Source organism: Platichthys flesus, chromosome 23 (genome assembly GCF_949316205.1).
Source record: "Platichthys flesus chromosome 23, fPlaFle2.1, whole genome shotgun sequence".
In the NCBI taxonomy this organism is placed as follows: Eukaryota; Metazoa; Chordata; class Actinopteri; order Pleuronectiformes; family Pleuronectidae; genus Platichthys; species Platichthys flesus.
Window position 1 is genome coordinate 1300378 of NC_084967.1, and position 15504 is coordinate 1315881.

General features: G+C 42.0%; 1 protein-coding gene across 4 annotated transcripts in view; it reads right to left on the reverse strand.

The window, feature by feature from the left end:
- The window catches only part of LOC133948743 (pleckstrin homology domain-containing family A member 5-like), a 197891-nt gene that overhangs the window by 48434 nt on the left and 133953 nt on the right, over nt 1–15504 (reverse strand). For all 4 annotated transcript variants that reach the window (XM_062382716.1, XM_062382713.1, XM_062382714.1 and 1 more), the window contains exon 5: nt 560–734. In XM_062382716.1, coding sequence (XP_062238700.1) covers nt 560–734 — 175 coding nt within the window. The remainder of the gene's footprint in view (nt 1–559; nt 735–15504) is intronic.

Consider the following 15504-nt stretch of genomic DNA (forward strand, 5'->3'; position numbering starts at 1 on the left):
CATCATACTTTGTCACTTCTTCTTTATTGAACATCGTGCACTTACTATTTGTCATCCATTCCCCCCCATCCATCTCCTCCTCTGGACTTTATCATTGTATATTTCATCAGCTCATTCATCCTCAAGTCAGTAAAAGTTCACCTAACAATTAATAATAATATATACAAAATAAACATACCTGCATTTTGAGTTAGCACAGACGACATATATGGGCTTGTTTTGTTGTCTTCTTTTTGTTTTAGGAGAACTGCAGTGAAGTTGCTGTGTGTTGGCAGGATTTTATCTAATGTACTGTTACACATTGCAGGTTCATTATAAAGTGAAGTATATATCCTGGAACACTATGGAAAAATATATTATCCTCCCAGCCAGCCAGCCTTGCCCCTTTTTACAAGGTCTGCTAAAGATACTTCATAAATGTAACTTTATCAGAAAAGAATGAGATCATAACCACAGGCATAATTTTCATTTTTTTTTAGCCCTTGGTCTAAAACACCAGAGGTCTAAATCTCATCAGAGCTATGTCTAACATTACATTTAGGTTTGTCTGGAGACTGACCCGTGTGGATGATGTACAGGTGGTGGCGGCTGTAGTGGCCGTGGTGGTGGGGCTGCCAGGAAAGGTGCTGTAGTCGGAGCCCCCTGTGTAGTTTGAAGCCTCGCTCATGGTGCTCATGGGACGTTCCTTCTGGTCACTGCTGCTGTCCTGCTCTGACGAAGCCTTAGGAGCCGGCCTGCCACAGGGCGAAAGAGATAGAGAGACGAAGAGAGAAGGAGTCAGTCAGACAGAAGCAGGTGGGTGGTCAGCTTAACAGACATGAGCATGGCCATGTGTCCAGACTGTAGTTTTTATGCAGCTCAGTGCTCAGCTTTCCAAACAGCACTGCTCGCTGTTGGACGCCAACACACATCTCCTTTAACAAAAAGCCAAGGTTGAGAACATTTTACATATAAAAAAAAACTAAAATGTCTCTAGTGTGCTCTTCCAGGGTTGGGCTTTGTCACCTATTAAGATACTTTCATGGAAAGTACCTGGAAGGGGTAGTTGAGGGATTGATTGTCCAGTTTGGTGCCGTCAAGATTGGTTCAAGGATTTAGATCATGTTTGGATAATAGCTCAAATGTTTACTTCTATCCAAAAGGAGCCATATGTAATGGGTACACACTTAAATATAGAAAAGAGAAGTATAACTGTGCCCTTGGATGTATATGTGCGTGTGTTTTTTGTCTGCAAGATCTAACTTGATTGGACTTTGCTGCCAAAATGACATACAGGTTGCTAATCTCAGAGGTACACAGTCTCCCAGACAATCTGAGTCCAGCCAACTAATCAGCCAACATCTCATCATGCAGAGCCTGTCCTCTCTCTCTCTCCTAATGATACACTGTGTCTGTTGGGGCCATTAAAGAGATGGAGGTTGTGGAGGAGAGGCCGGGTAAAGTTGTTTAAGTGAGCACAAGTAGAGGAGGAAGCAGAGTCGAGAGATTGAGAATCAGAGATAAAGAGGAGAGCTGGTCAAATGAATCACGGCTCTCGAAGATGTCACCTCAGATTTAAACCTCGATGTTCATCCAGTTTTAATGGCCTGCCAACTTGGCCTGACAAATTGAACCAGCTCAAAGTTCTGTGTTTGCCCTGAGCCCATCAGAAGGACAATAGCTAATGTGAGAATAAGAAGGTTTGATGCCCTGGAGCCTGATTAAAACGACCACACAGTGAAAGCTCTATGTCTGCTCCCAAGATCAGGAGAATATGAATGAATGTGACTGTCAATCTGAATATAAATGAAGCTGGAGGCCCAAATTATATTCAGTGGAACACATGTATCTATTGTTGACATCGTTTTTTTATTGCTTTTCATATTTTTGAGTGGCTCAGAGTGTGGTGCAAGTTTGCAATGCCCAGTGCCAGGGGTTGATGATAACACTGAACAGTTTGGGGATCTGGACACCTCAGATTTACTTACTATTTTACTGATGTTTATTTTTGGCTGCCCTCTTGTAGCTGTAAGACTACAATTCTCATTTCATCTAATCCTAAAGAAGCAATTGGCGGTGCAGGGGTATATCAACCCATTAAAAGCTTAATTGTGTGGATTGGCACTTTCATCTGAACCGATTTAGATCAGGGCAGGTCAGGGCTTTGTTTTATTTATTAGTTTCATCGTCATTAAATGATTTAAATCTGTAGAGTCAAAACTCAAGGAATAAATACTTTTACTATCACGCTCGCTTGCAAAACTTTGCATGCTGTGAGAGATAAACAAACAAAGCGATAGAGAATTTGTATCAGCAGCTTCCTATCTATTTTATTCCCAGGAGCAGGAAAGTGTTTTCAGGGGGAAATCTCTGAACAAACTCACCGTACATTAACTCCCTCTACCAAGTCAGTGACAATGAAGAACTTAAGGGTATTGGAGTAAACATTGTACTGACACTCAAAATGGATACTTATGTTGCAATCGTTGGACATTGGTGGCTTTGGGGCTCTTCTTCAGCTGGACTGAAACAATGAGATGATACAGAAATCACTAGGTGGTGGAGAATGCTTGTACATCCAACACAGATTGGGTTCTTCCAAATATGTATCACCATTACCTGCATTCATAAAGGCTGAATTCAAACCTGCTCCTGACACCATTTCAAATGGTGCAGATACTCAACATAGTATCTCAACATAGTATACTAGAGAGATCATTTTAATCCTGAGAAGTCATTTTCAATAGATCACCAGCACATGTCACAACTAAACTCAGGACCTTTGTTTGAGCTCCATCTCCACCCATTCCTTCCTCCAATTATAACTTGACACAATCTTCCGGTATAAACTCTATACGTAGATCTGTGCTGAGGAGGAAGAAGACTATTCCTATTCTAGAAGCTCCAGGGTTGTTTGAATTGAACAACGTGGTCAGTATTTCTGGAGGAGAACTTCTCTGATATCAATAAAGTTATAGACATTATGTATAGCTATGTCTCCTTTTGCAAAGACTGTGATTCTTACCAATGAATTTAAGATTGCTTTTAACAACAAAAAAAGGATGTACACAGACAACAATGGTCTGATATGTAAAAGGAAAAATATTATAAAGAAGGTGAAATCAACGCAGAGAGGGAGCTAAAGACGGATGTGAGGTAGAAGTTTCAAAAAAGGAAAAGATTGAGCAGAGCAGAATCCTAGTGGATGGGATAACAGAATAAGGGCAACAGGGGAGTCTTTGGAAGCTTCAAATTCAGATAAACACCTGGTTGATGGACTTAATGGAGTTAAGATTTTATCATCAGGATTTTACGGCACAGACGAATGAAACAAAAGTCCGACACTTTTGCTGCATTTGACAATGATGTAAAGAGAGTGACGACATCTATGACCAGGCTCTAAAAATCATGCAGACCAGCTCTAGAGAAGAGATACAGAAGAGATACATTTGTTGGTCCCACACACATGCACACACAAACGGGGGAAAATTTGTTCTTTGCTTTTGTCCCATCTGGTGAACACAGGAGGACACACAGAGCAGTGGGCAACCGTGCACAGCGCTTGGGGAGCAGGTGTTGGGGGAGTAAAGTGCCTTGCTCAGGAGCACTTAGACAGTGCGGTTGGGTAGGCACTTAGACAATGGGGAACAGATCCAGGTGTTGTCCGTCCAGGTATGTTTTTGTGTTGTCACTCCGTGGAGTCGAACCAGAGACCACCGTTGGATTCTCTGCCCATAGTCCAACTTTCTGCCACTAGTCTACACAATCCCTTTCACAATCTGTACAGGTGCAGAATGTCCACAAAACCTTGCTGTCACAAACGCAATAAGCAATATAACCAAAAAGGATAAAAAGATAGTTCAGCGTCATAGACTTCATAGAGAAACTCATCATGATCAAGAAGTTTAATGAAGCTTGCAGAAAATTACAATTCATGGTCACGCCTGGTGAAGGTGTGACGGATGCAGTCTTCCTGTTTTAAATAGTGGGTCACAGTGTGTAAGTAAACATCTCTGACCAGCCCGACTCATCCCCCCCCTTTCTTGACATTATATACACTAATGGGTGTCAACTTGCAGGGGAGGAACAAGATCATGCACGAATGGTGGATAACTTAGTGGCTTGGTTTGAGGAATCTTCTCCTCCATGTTAATGTGTAATAAATGAAAGTGGTGATGATAAGGTAGGGTCTTCATGGAGCTAAACCGTTAGAAAGAGTGTTGACATTGACCTAGTGGAGAACTATAACACCTTCTGTGGAATCCCACGTCTTTTTGTAATCTTTGTATTACTGTCCAATAAGAATCTAGTTGAAAGTCTTGTTAAAATATAAGTAAGATCAGAAGTCAGACCAAGCTTCTGATCATATATTAACAGGGAAGGGCAGGTGTGAGGGCTAATGCTGGATCTCCAGGACCATCCACACTGGAGGGAGGTTGAAGCGTGGGCAAATGGTAATATGTGCCCAATGGCAGGCTAAAGATGTGTAATACATGTTTCAAACTCAGGAACAAAATAGAAGGACAATACACAAAATATTTGACGTTGATTTTGCTCACTAATTTTGAACAACTTGATAAGCAGATGCATTTTTTTTGCAGGGAGTTTAATAAAGACTGATTTTGGCCAATTAAAGCTTTTCACAGTGCTGGATCTCAGAGCCCTTAGTGTCATGAATTTTTAAAAAGAGATTCCTGTGGAGCATTTGATGCTCCCAGCAGTTCTCCCTCTCTCAGTTTTGTGAAAGCACTTTAGGCAAGTCAGCTTGTCACATTTAATACTGAGTTCTTCATTGGGGGTAAATTAGTAGTATTAGTTAGGGCGGCTGCAGTGGTGAATTGCATGTATGATTCATTACTTGGCAACATTCTGAATTCTGAATAGTGCCGTAGAAGCTTCAGCAGGTCTGTTTGAGTTACACATCACAGAACAGCTTCAGAAAGTTGACAAGCACCAGGTTATACCCTGGCTGTATCTCCACTATATCTGAGCCGTTTACTGCATATCATCCATCTCATCCTTCCCCTGCAGTTCCTTTCTCACTCCACTTTCCCTCTTTGATAAATCCACACAGGCCCAAAATATACGAAAAATGTTTTATTATGGCTTTGGATGGCCCTGTCTAATCATGTCTTCCTTTTGATGGTGGTGTTGACAAGCGTAATTTTTAATTAGGAGGATTTCTCAATGATTTACTGTGTGTTTTTGCTGGAATGAGGGAAGAAAAGAAAAACATATTAACTGAAGAAATGTTAAATCGAGCTCTGTAATACAGCAACGGATCAAAGGACTATATAAGATGGGAAAAACGACAATTTGCAGTAACAAACCCAAAGAGAAATAACAGCAGCACTTCAAAAGCCTCAATTAGCTCATTGTTTTGATTTTCCAGCCCACAAAACTCATCTTGAAATGTGTTTTGTGCCAGTGAGAAAGCTTTGATCAAACCACTGTACACACTACCTGCTCAGTATTAGCACATAGAGAAAGTTCATATCCTCAGGTGCATGTCTCCACCAACAACCCCTTGTGCCCTGTCCCAATTCAGTCCTTAGCCAGACCACTTGGCCCTACCCCTTGGTTTTGCACGTGGCCGTGGTGGGCTGGTGTTGTCCCATTTCACTATACGATGTAGGGGTAGCCCTTCAAACCCCCTTTGAACTGTGGTGTGTTCAGCCCCCCCCCCCGATTTCCCGAATGCTTTCCAAGTGGACTCCATATATGAAGTTTGAATAAAACTACCCAGCTCGTGTTTTAAAATGTTCATTACGGGGCAGAAGTTTCTATTGACAGGACTACTAATGTTACATAGATATTACAGATATAAACACACTGAGTGTGTGTTGATCAATAGATGAATGTGTCCTGTGTGTCCTGCAGTTGTCAGATGTGTCACTTTTATAATGTTGGTCGATAACGGTTGTTAATATATTATCATTTTTTGATATTGTCCTGACTTCTAGGGGAGGAATTTTTATCCCACACCCTTGTGGCTCCATTTCAATGGTAACACTTCCAGCAAAGGACATTATATCTGGCTTTAAGGCCAAGGGAGAGGAACTGGGACAGGGCCTTGGTCTGTATATCAGCCTGATAAGAGGAATACATGTTGGGTTTCAGATCGAAACACAACTCTAAATGAAAGCAAATGCTTCTCCATGTCAGCTGGATACAGACAAGTTTCCATACATAAAGATGCCACTCTGCAGACCGAACACAAAATATATATAGCAAAGTGAACACTAAAAAAGTTGAATAAAACTCTTGTTGTCTCAGCAAAAGCCAAAGATGATGTGCTATATCTAGCTACTTCCTATAGGGAATTACACTGCATTGAAAGCTGCTATCTATCCCCACTGCTGTGTCTTCAAATCACTAAGACACCCACAGTGTGGGTGTAAACACACCAGTCTATTCACAGCAGCCTGGCAATCTCACTGAAGTAAGAGATATACACAGAGGGATTCTGAATAAGACCACCTCCATTATGAAAAAAAATTTCAGATGAGCTGGCAACATTATAAAAGAGAACGACTCAATTGTGTACATGTGTTTAAAATATGCAAGTGTGAAGGCATTTAGCTTTCGGAACCGTTGTTAGAGGGGGATGTTGTGAGATTGCTCCCACGATATGGTGACGCTCTTAAATCACCTTCGGTAACAAAAGCCCTACATGTAGGGAAGGTTGACTAACACAAACACACAAACACACACACAAAATGGCCACTTATCAAATAGCCAATCTGTTTTTTCCCTCTCGTTCCTTTTCAATCCTTCCCACTGTCTCATCTCGTCTGCCTTCTCATCTTTCAGTCGCACGGTGATCTTAGCCTTTATTAACCTTTCCTCCATAAACCCCTTTCCCTCGGTTGCTCTGTGTATTCCTACTTCAGTGACTTGCTGATGAATCTGGTTTGTGGGAGCGCTGGCGATGCAGGGTGTTACTCAGCCATCTGAGCAGGATCTAAGCAGAGAGCTCTGGAATGAGATAAAATGGAGCCTTCCCCATGATCCATTTGCTTCCAGTTTGGCTGCCCCTGCACTATAATCAACAGTGTTAATTTGCTGTGAATCTTACTGATGTAATGATGACTCAGCTCTATTTCAAACATCAACCTTTTTGTCCTCCGTTTTATCTTACTTGTTGTTTAAGTCATTATGGGAATATCAGCTGATAGTCTAGCATGACCATCTCTTTTTTTATGCCTCACTGCTGGCGAAAGCTGGAACCTAAGGCATTGTGTTTTTAGAATGCTGTGTAGGAATTTCCTCACATTTGCTGCTCGAGGATGAACGGATTGGATTTGGTGGTTAATTGTCAGACAACATCTCAGAATCACCTTAAGGGGATCTCATAAAATTGTTTGCTTTGATGGAAGACTGAATGTTCAGGGTTAATGTGACCTCACAGCAACCAGTTTTGGCCAGAACCCATGACTTCATATGCTTGTTATAAAAAAAATACACTTAATATTTCTTATAAATCCCCTTTTCTTCCACACAGACAAGACCAAGGAAATGATCATGGACATGAGAAAGGAGAGGATAACTCATTGGCCACTGTTCATCTGGGGCCTTGATGTGGAGAGGGTGAGCAGCTTCAGATTCCTGGGCGTCTACACCAGTGATGACCTCACCTGGACACTAAACACCACCCAGCTGGACAAGAAAGCACAACAGCGGCTGTACTTCCTGAGGAGGCCGAGGAAATTCGGCATTTGTCACCAAAGATCCTCAGTGACTTCTACAGCTGCATCATTGAGAGCATCTTGACTAGCTGCATCACCGTGTGGTATGGGGGCACCACTGCAATGGAGACCACCGAGAGGATCACCAGGACATCACTACCCTCTCTTCAGGACATCGTCTAGAGAAGAGCCTGCTCCATTGTCAAGGACCCCACCCACCCGAAACCCAAACTGTTCACAACTCTGCCCTCTGGTAGAAGGTACAGAAGTGTGAAATCCAGGACGTCCAGACTGAGGAACAGCTTTTATCCAACTAACATCAGACTGTTAAACACTCACTGGCCCTGACACCACCCTGGACTTCACCTCTGCATTGGTATCAGCAGCAGAGTAACAAAAACTGTTAATATCTTTTATAGAACTGGGGAATTAAAAACAAAGGTCTGCCTATTAAAAGTCTGATTCACTCTTCGGTAAAATTAAATTATAGATCTGAAAAGCTAAATGACACTAATGATTTCTACTTTGGAAGATTTCTAGGCTGAACCAATTTAGCCTTGGTTGAAAATCATTTCCGGATTGTTTATCACTGATGAAATTCCCTTTTCTTTTATTAGTCCACTGCTTTGATTTAATGAGTCGCAGTTCTCTATGAGGCAGATGAAAGCTTTTACTGGGAGAGAACCCTGTCATTCGGCAAATAAAACAAGTGTGGTGGCAGAAGCAGTAAAACATGATGGAGGAAATACAAGGCAGACATAAAAGCACTGGTTACATACTTCAGAGGAAACTTGAACTTCCTCTGCTGTATGCTAGCGGCATACACATTATTCATCTGAGCATCAAATCGTTTGAGCATTCTTGTTGCATTGTGGCTCAGCAGCTATTCACGCAAAGTCTGAAATAAAGTCAGTCGCAGCAAGACAAAACAATGGAGCTCTGAGTTCAAGATAAATGGAGCTGAATACAAAGCTGGACGATATATCCTGGATAAATGTTTCAGCTGCCGAGCTCTTGAAACTCAGATGTAACGCCACTAACACAGCGGGCATTTTTGTCTTACGTTGCTATTAGATGATATGATAAATACACTTAAGATTAAGTGGCTGCTTGGCCCTGAGCCCTGCATGCTCCTCACTCAAAGATAAGGAAAGTAGCTGTGCTACCTCAGTTTCTATCACTCACTGTCTTTGATTTATTTTCCTCCTCTCACTACAAGTCTGTTTTCTTTTGTTAGGTAGAGTTTACACATTAGCTGTTGTTGTTCCACTGCTGTCCATTTCCATTACCTGGTGGAAGCTACTGAAAACTTTAATGGAGGCTTTTTCCTGATAGTTTTTTGGCAGATAGATTTGCAAAGTGAATTTGAAGTTAATGAAGAGGAAATATAAACACACATGAGCCGTATTCAGACACGGCCTCCGGGTAAAATCTGGAGAATTAGCTACGGAGTTTACCCAGAGTTTGCCTTTCACAGATGCACACCACAGCGTGAGGTTCTCTGTTCAACGGCAAAAAATCCTCCGCATTTTTCAGGTGAGAGATGGAGCTCTTATCACCAAAATCTCTCTCGATACATTACTGTCACCGCTTTTTTCAGCAGGAGACCTTTGCTTTCTTTTAGTTTTTTAATTTTTGCATCTGTCGCGTGTTAGTAGTGTCGCCAACTCCCTTTGTAATGAGGTTTAAAGCAAAAAAACTCAACCAGCAACCTGCTCCAGTTCACGTCTTTGTATTATATTGTTATATTATTATGACATTATATTGATCATCTGATTTGAATCATCAAGACATAAACCAGATGTGGAGCTGCTCATTTAAACTTGCCCATTGCTTGACATTCTCCATGCAACAGCGTCTGGGGTTTAGTCACTGCAAACTACTAGTGAGAGCATAAGGGCTGATAAAGAAGCTGAAGCCCTGTCAGTGAAGTGAGGGGTCATTACCTGGTGGGAGCCTCTGTGGGGCTGTCAGGGTGGACAAGATTTCCACAACTCTCGCTAGAAACAGAACAGGGGAGGGAGAAATGACAAAATAATAAGAACTCAAATAAGAACTTAAAAATGAAAAATCGGTCGTGCTACTTGGAATAAAAAATGGTGGAAATGATATAATCCAGAATAAAGGCATGTACAATAGGAAAAGGAAGTACTTCTTCATCACTGTAGATGAGGAAGGGCAAGTATCGTTTTCTTGCCCATGCAAATGAATCATGTGAATCCATGTGAAGCTTTTGTGGACAAACAGAAAAAGTCTTTGTTCTTGTAAACACCAGTTTGCCACTGTCTCCCGCCAGCCTGTCTGATCATTAATTCATTATCAGGCTATTTTTCCTTTCAGCCTTACCAGTCATTGCTTTGATCAAACTGTCAGCCCACCAACGTTTGCAGCCTCCCATTAGTCCAACATCACCACAACAGTTACTCTCCCTCTGTTTCCCTTCCGATTTTCAGTCTGGCATATCTGTCTGTTATGGTTTACAACTGTTTTCCTGTCTTCTAATCTCTCCACATTGTTCGTGCAGTCACACAACTGAAGACATGTGAACGGAACCCATGAATATTTAAGTACGGAGGCAGATGCAGGAAGCAGGAAGAAAGAAAGACAGAATGACAAAGAGACAGAGAGAAGCGGTCAGAGCTCGGCACATCTTTCAAAACTCCTCAGCCTCAAAACTTCTGAGGACGGGTTGAAAAGTAGACCATTAACAAAGCATCAGGAATGTGAACCGAGCAAGAGAGCAGTGAATGTATCACAAAAGAAGGGACTGAGGGAAACTAGAGAATCATTAATAACAGGTAGCTTCAGAGGGGTTTGCATCCTAATGAGATTATTGGAAGAAAACTTCTCCCCCAGGGGGAAAAAGCAACTTACTGGATGAGGGTTTTAGGAATCGCTTCATTTAAACTTTTCAGTGAGTGACTTTTGAATAGATGAAGAGCTATGAAGCACTGACTATCATTAAACAGCCTCGGGCAGTGCAGGACTAGAAATCGAATTTGTGATAGGGAGAAGTATCAAGAGACGGCTAAGAAAGGGTGAAGGATAACAGAGAAAGTATGCCAATGAAGGATGTGTCGACTTAAATCACAATTATTCATCTGTATTGCACTGTCGTAGTCCATAATCCCAAGTTCATTTGGCTTCTTATTAGAAGAACACTGTGGTTTTCATTAACAATTGAGCCAGCAGGGGCACAGAGGAATGACGTCAATAAACAAAACTGAAAAAGGTGGCAGAATACCATGCTACGTTGGAAGCTACAGTCTATGGTTGGGAGTGGGGAGGGTCTGTAGAAGTGGTTGCTTCTGCCACCTGCATTGCCAAAACTCAAACTCAAATCCTGAGCTGGATCACATGCTGATCATTGAGATAAGACAGGATGTCCAGATCCAAGCTGTGACCCATGTGCTTTAGTTGAGGCCGCTGGTTCACAACATTCACTGATCCCATTCAAATAAAGGAGAATTCTGGTCTGTTGAGTTCCAGTGAGTGCACCTGTGGACATATATATGCATTTAATATAGTTTTGGGATTTGATTGATAACACGTTTGAATGGCCATAATAAAATCAACATCTCACAGCCAAGACTTCACTAGAAACAGCAGACTTCATAAACACCATCTTCCACAACAGCACCAGCATCTTTTTCATCAGTTACATGAACAAACCTGTGGGAACTGAGGCAGCAGTAACATAAGCAGGCCTTCGTTTTTATTATTTAATTGGGAAATGCAGCAATTTAGATAATATGGCTGAATCTGACGGGTTGACCTGTCTCCAAATGACTGATCATCCCAGATCTCCAGCAGCAACATGACAGCAGTGTGTATGTGTGTGCGTGTGTGTGTGTCTGTTTGTGTGTTTGTGTGTGTATATACACTCCTGATCAAAATCTTAAGACCAGTTAAAAAATTGCATGAATTTGCATTTTGCACTGTTGGACCTTAGGAAGGTTCTAAGTAGAGCTTCAAAATGCAAAAAGAAGAAATGGGAACAAGAGCCCAAAAGTTGTGAGCAGGCAATTTATTGAAAACAACAATTTAACAGAAATAGGCTGTTCATCAGCTGATCAAAAGTTTAAGACCACAGCCTTTAAAAGCCAAAATCTGTGCAAAAATGTGGATTCCATGTCATTTCCTGTCAAGTAATCACACTGTGAAGATCTCTTGATGGCAAAGGCAAAAAAGCTCACCGTCTTTGAACGTGGTAGGATTGTTGAACTGCATAAACAAGGCCTCTCACAACGTGCCATCGCTGCTGAGGTTGGACGCAGTAATCAATCAATCAATCAATCAAATTTTATTTGTATAGCCCATATTCACAAATTACAATTCATCTCATAGGGCTTTAACAGGGTGTGACATCCTCTGTCCTTAACCCTCAGCAAGAGTAAGGAAAAACTACAAAAAACCCTTTTAACAGGGTAAAAATATGTAGAAACCTCAGAGAGAGCCACATGTGAGGGATCCCTCTCCCAGGACGGACAGAAGTGCAATAGATGCCACGTGCAGGAGAACATCATCAATAATCAAAGTCTCTAGCAGCATTGATGAAGCACAGTCCATGCTCAGCAACCATCTAGACCACGATCCACCATCCAGACCAGACGCCACTTCAGTCCTCAGTCACCGTCCACCGCCGCCCACCAGGAGGACCCATCACAAGCCACCACTGCGGTCCTGGTCCACCGCCCGTGCCCAATGCCAACGCGACACAGGGTCCGCCACCAGCACCACGATCAGCCCACATGACTCAGAATCCGCCACACTGGATCCAACACCGCGACCCCCGGTGCGCGATCCACAAACCGTAATCCATGGTGCGGCCACAGAGGCCCTGGATCTGCGGGTGATAAAGCAAAGGGATTCCGGGGAAGGGGGATAGGGATGGAGAAGAGGAAGGAGAAGCTCCGTGTGTCATGTGTCATAAAATAGAACAAGTAACGTTCTGGCGCACTAATTAGCTCTAACTATAAGCTTTATCAAAAAGGAAGGTTTTGAGCCTACTTTTAAACGAACAGATGGTGACTGCCTCCCGAACTGAAAGTGGTAGATTATTCCACAGCCGAGGGGCTTGATGGCTAAAAGCTCTGGCTCCTACTCTACTTTTAGAGAATTTAGGGACGACAAGTAGGCTTGAATTCTGGGAGCGGAGTGCTCTAGTGGGTTTATAAGGTATTAACAGCTCTTTAAGGTATAAAGGCGCTATATTATTAAGGGCCTTGAAGGTGAGGAGGAGAATTTTAAATTCTATTCTAGATTTAACTGGAAGCCAGTGTAGCGATGCTAATATTGGAGAAATGTGCTCTCTTCTCTTTGTTCTCGTCAGGACACGTGCTGCGGCATTTTGGACAAGCTGTAGAGTCTTTAACGACTTCCTGCTGGAGCCTGATAATAATGAATTACAATAGTCCAGTCTCGATGTAACAAAGGCGTGGACTAGTTTTTCTGCATCTTTTTGTGAAAGGACATGTCTAATTTTTGAAATATTACGCAAGTGGAAAAAAGCGGTCCTAGAAATTTGTTTTAAGTGACTATTAAAGGATAAATCAGGATCGAAGATCACTCCCAAGTTCCTGACTGTTTCATTGGAAGCAAGGGCAATGTCGTCTAGCGGAGCTATATCATTAGATAATGCATCTCTAAGGTGTTTGGGGCCAAGTATTATAACCTCTGTTTTGTCTGAGTTTAATAAGAGAAAATTGCGGGTCATCCAGGTTTTTATGTCCTTGAGACATGTTCGAAGTTTAGTTAATTGATTACTTTGTTCAGGTTTTATTGACAAATATAACTGGGTGTCATCCGCATAGCAGTGGAAAGTAAGACAGTCATTTTGCATTTCTTAAAAGATCCTCAGGGTTATGGAACAAAAAAAGTGGTAGACCCAAAAAAATCTCACCGGCGCTGAGCCGGAGGATCCGAATGGCTGTCTGTCAAGCCACGGGACGATCCTCGTCCCAAATTAAGGCCATTACTGGTGCTGACTGCAGCCCAATAACCATCAGACGGCATCTGCGAAGGAAGGGCTTCAAATACAAGAACAGTCTTCAAAGCCCACGTCTCCTTCAACACCATAAAATTGCCCGTTTAGACTTTGCAAGGGAGCACCAAACATGGGACATTCAAAGGTGGAAGAAAGTTTTATTCTCTGACGAGAAAAAATTTCACCCTGATGGTCCTGAAGGCTTCCAACGTTACTGGCATGACAAGGAGATGCCACCTGAGATGTTTTCTACGCGGCACAGTGGAGGGGGTCCCATCATGATCTGGGGTGCTTTTTCCTTCAATGGAACAATGGAGCTCCAGGTTGAGCAGGGTGTCAAACAGCAGCTGGCTATGTGGAGATGTTGCAGCGGGCATCTCTCATGACTGAGGGCCCTCGTCTGTGTGGTAATGACTGGGTTTTCCAGCAGGACAACGCTCCAATTCACAATGCCCGTCTGACCAAGACTTTTTTCCAGGAGAATAGCATCACTCTTTTGGACCATCCTGCGTGTTCCCCTGATCTTAATCCAATTGAGAACATTTGGGGATGGATGGCAAGGGAAGTTTACAAAAATGGACTTCAGTTCCAGACAGTGGATGCCCTTCGTGAAGCCATCTTCACCACTTGGCGCAACATTCGCACTATCCTTTTGGAAACACTTGCATCAAGCATGCCAAAACGAATTTTTGAAATGATCCACAATAATGGTGGAGCTACTCATTACTGAGTCAGTTTTTGACACTTTAATTTCTGTTTTAGGAGGTTTTTTTTTTTTAGCTGTGGTCTTAAACTTTTGATCAGCTGATGAACAGCCTACTTCAGTTAAATTGTTGTTTTCAATAAATTGCCTGCTCACAACTTTTGGTCTCTTGTTCCCATTTCTTCTTTTTGCATTTTGAAACTCTACTTAGAACCTTCCTAAGATTCAACAGTGCAAAATGCAAATTCATGCAATTTTTACGATTTTGATCAGGAGTGTATATGAGCGTTCCCTTTTCGGTCACATCCAGCAGCCTCTGAGACTGTGAAACCACTTCGATCTGCTGTTTAGCTGCACCTCTGTGATGTGCTGGGTTAAGAGCAGCTGAGATGATCCCGAGCCTGGAGGGGAAGCTTAGAGCTGGTGCGCGTTCGTTTTTATATTCTTTTAAAGTTTCAGAGGAAAAGGGAGAAGTGGAGAAGCTTGAGTGCTCAAGTGGCACAAAGACGTTTTTATGTTACATTAAAAAACAGCATGTGACGTGTTCAAAACACAGTGCATAATGATAAAATAATAATAATAGATAATAGATAAATAAAAAACACAGTAGGATATTTTCAACCTATATATTTATTTTTGTCAACAAACTAACTCAAATTATCAATTTTAATAAATAAATGAATAACAGGCAAAAACAGAAAAAAACAAGGCCATATTGAATAACAAAATAATATGTTAGGGTTAGGGTTAGGGTTAGTGATGTGATGGGCTCCTCTGGACCAGGTAGGGTTACTGATTCTCCCTCATCTGTTTTACAAGTTGGTGGCCTGATCCAAGATAAAAGAGAGCTGCTACCCTGAGCTGCTTGCTGCAGTTCCCTGTCCTCCTGCTTTTGGAGTCTCTCTTTTCTTGGCATTATGCTGCAAATTTTGTAAATGAGATAAATCAATGTTGTGCATAATTATCAAGAGTGACTTACATAATCTCTATAAAGCTGACAACAGAGTACACACAATTTTTTACTGTTTTCTGACAGAGTTGAAGCATAAGCAGCATTCCACTAATAATATACCACAATATACCTCACAAGACTGTCAAGTAGCTCAACTTAAGACCTACCTTTCATTTCAATAATTTCAACAAACTAG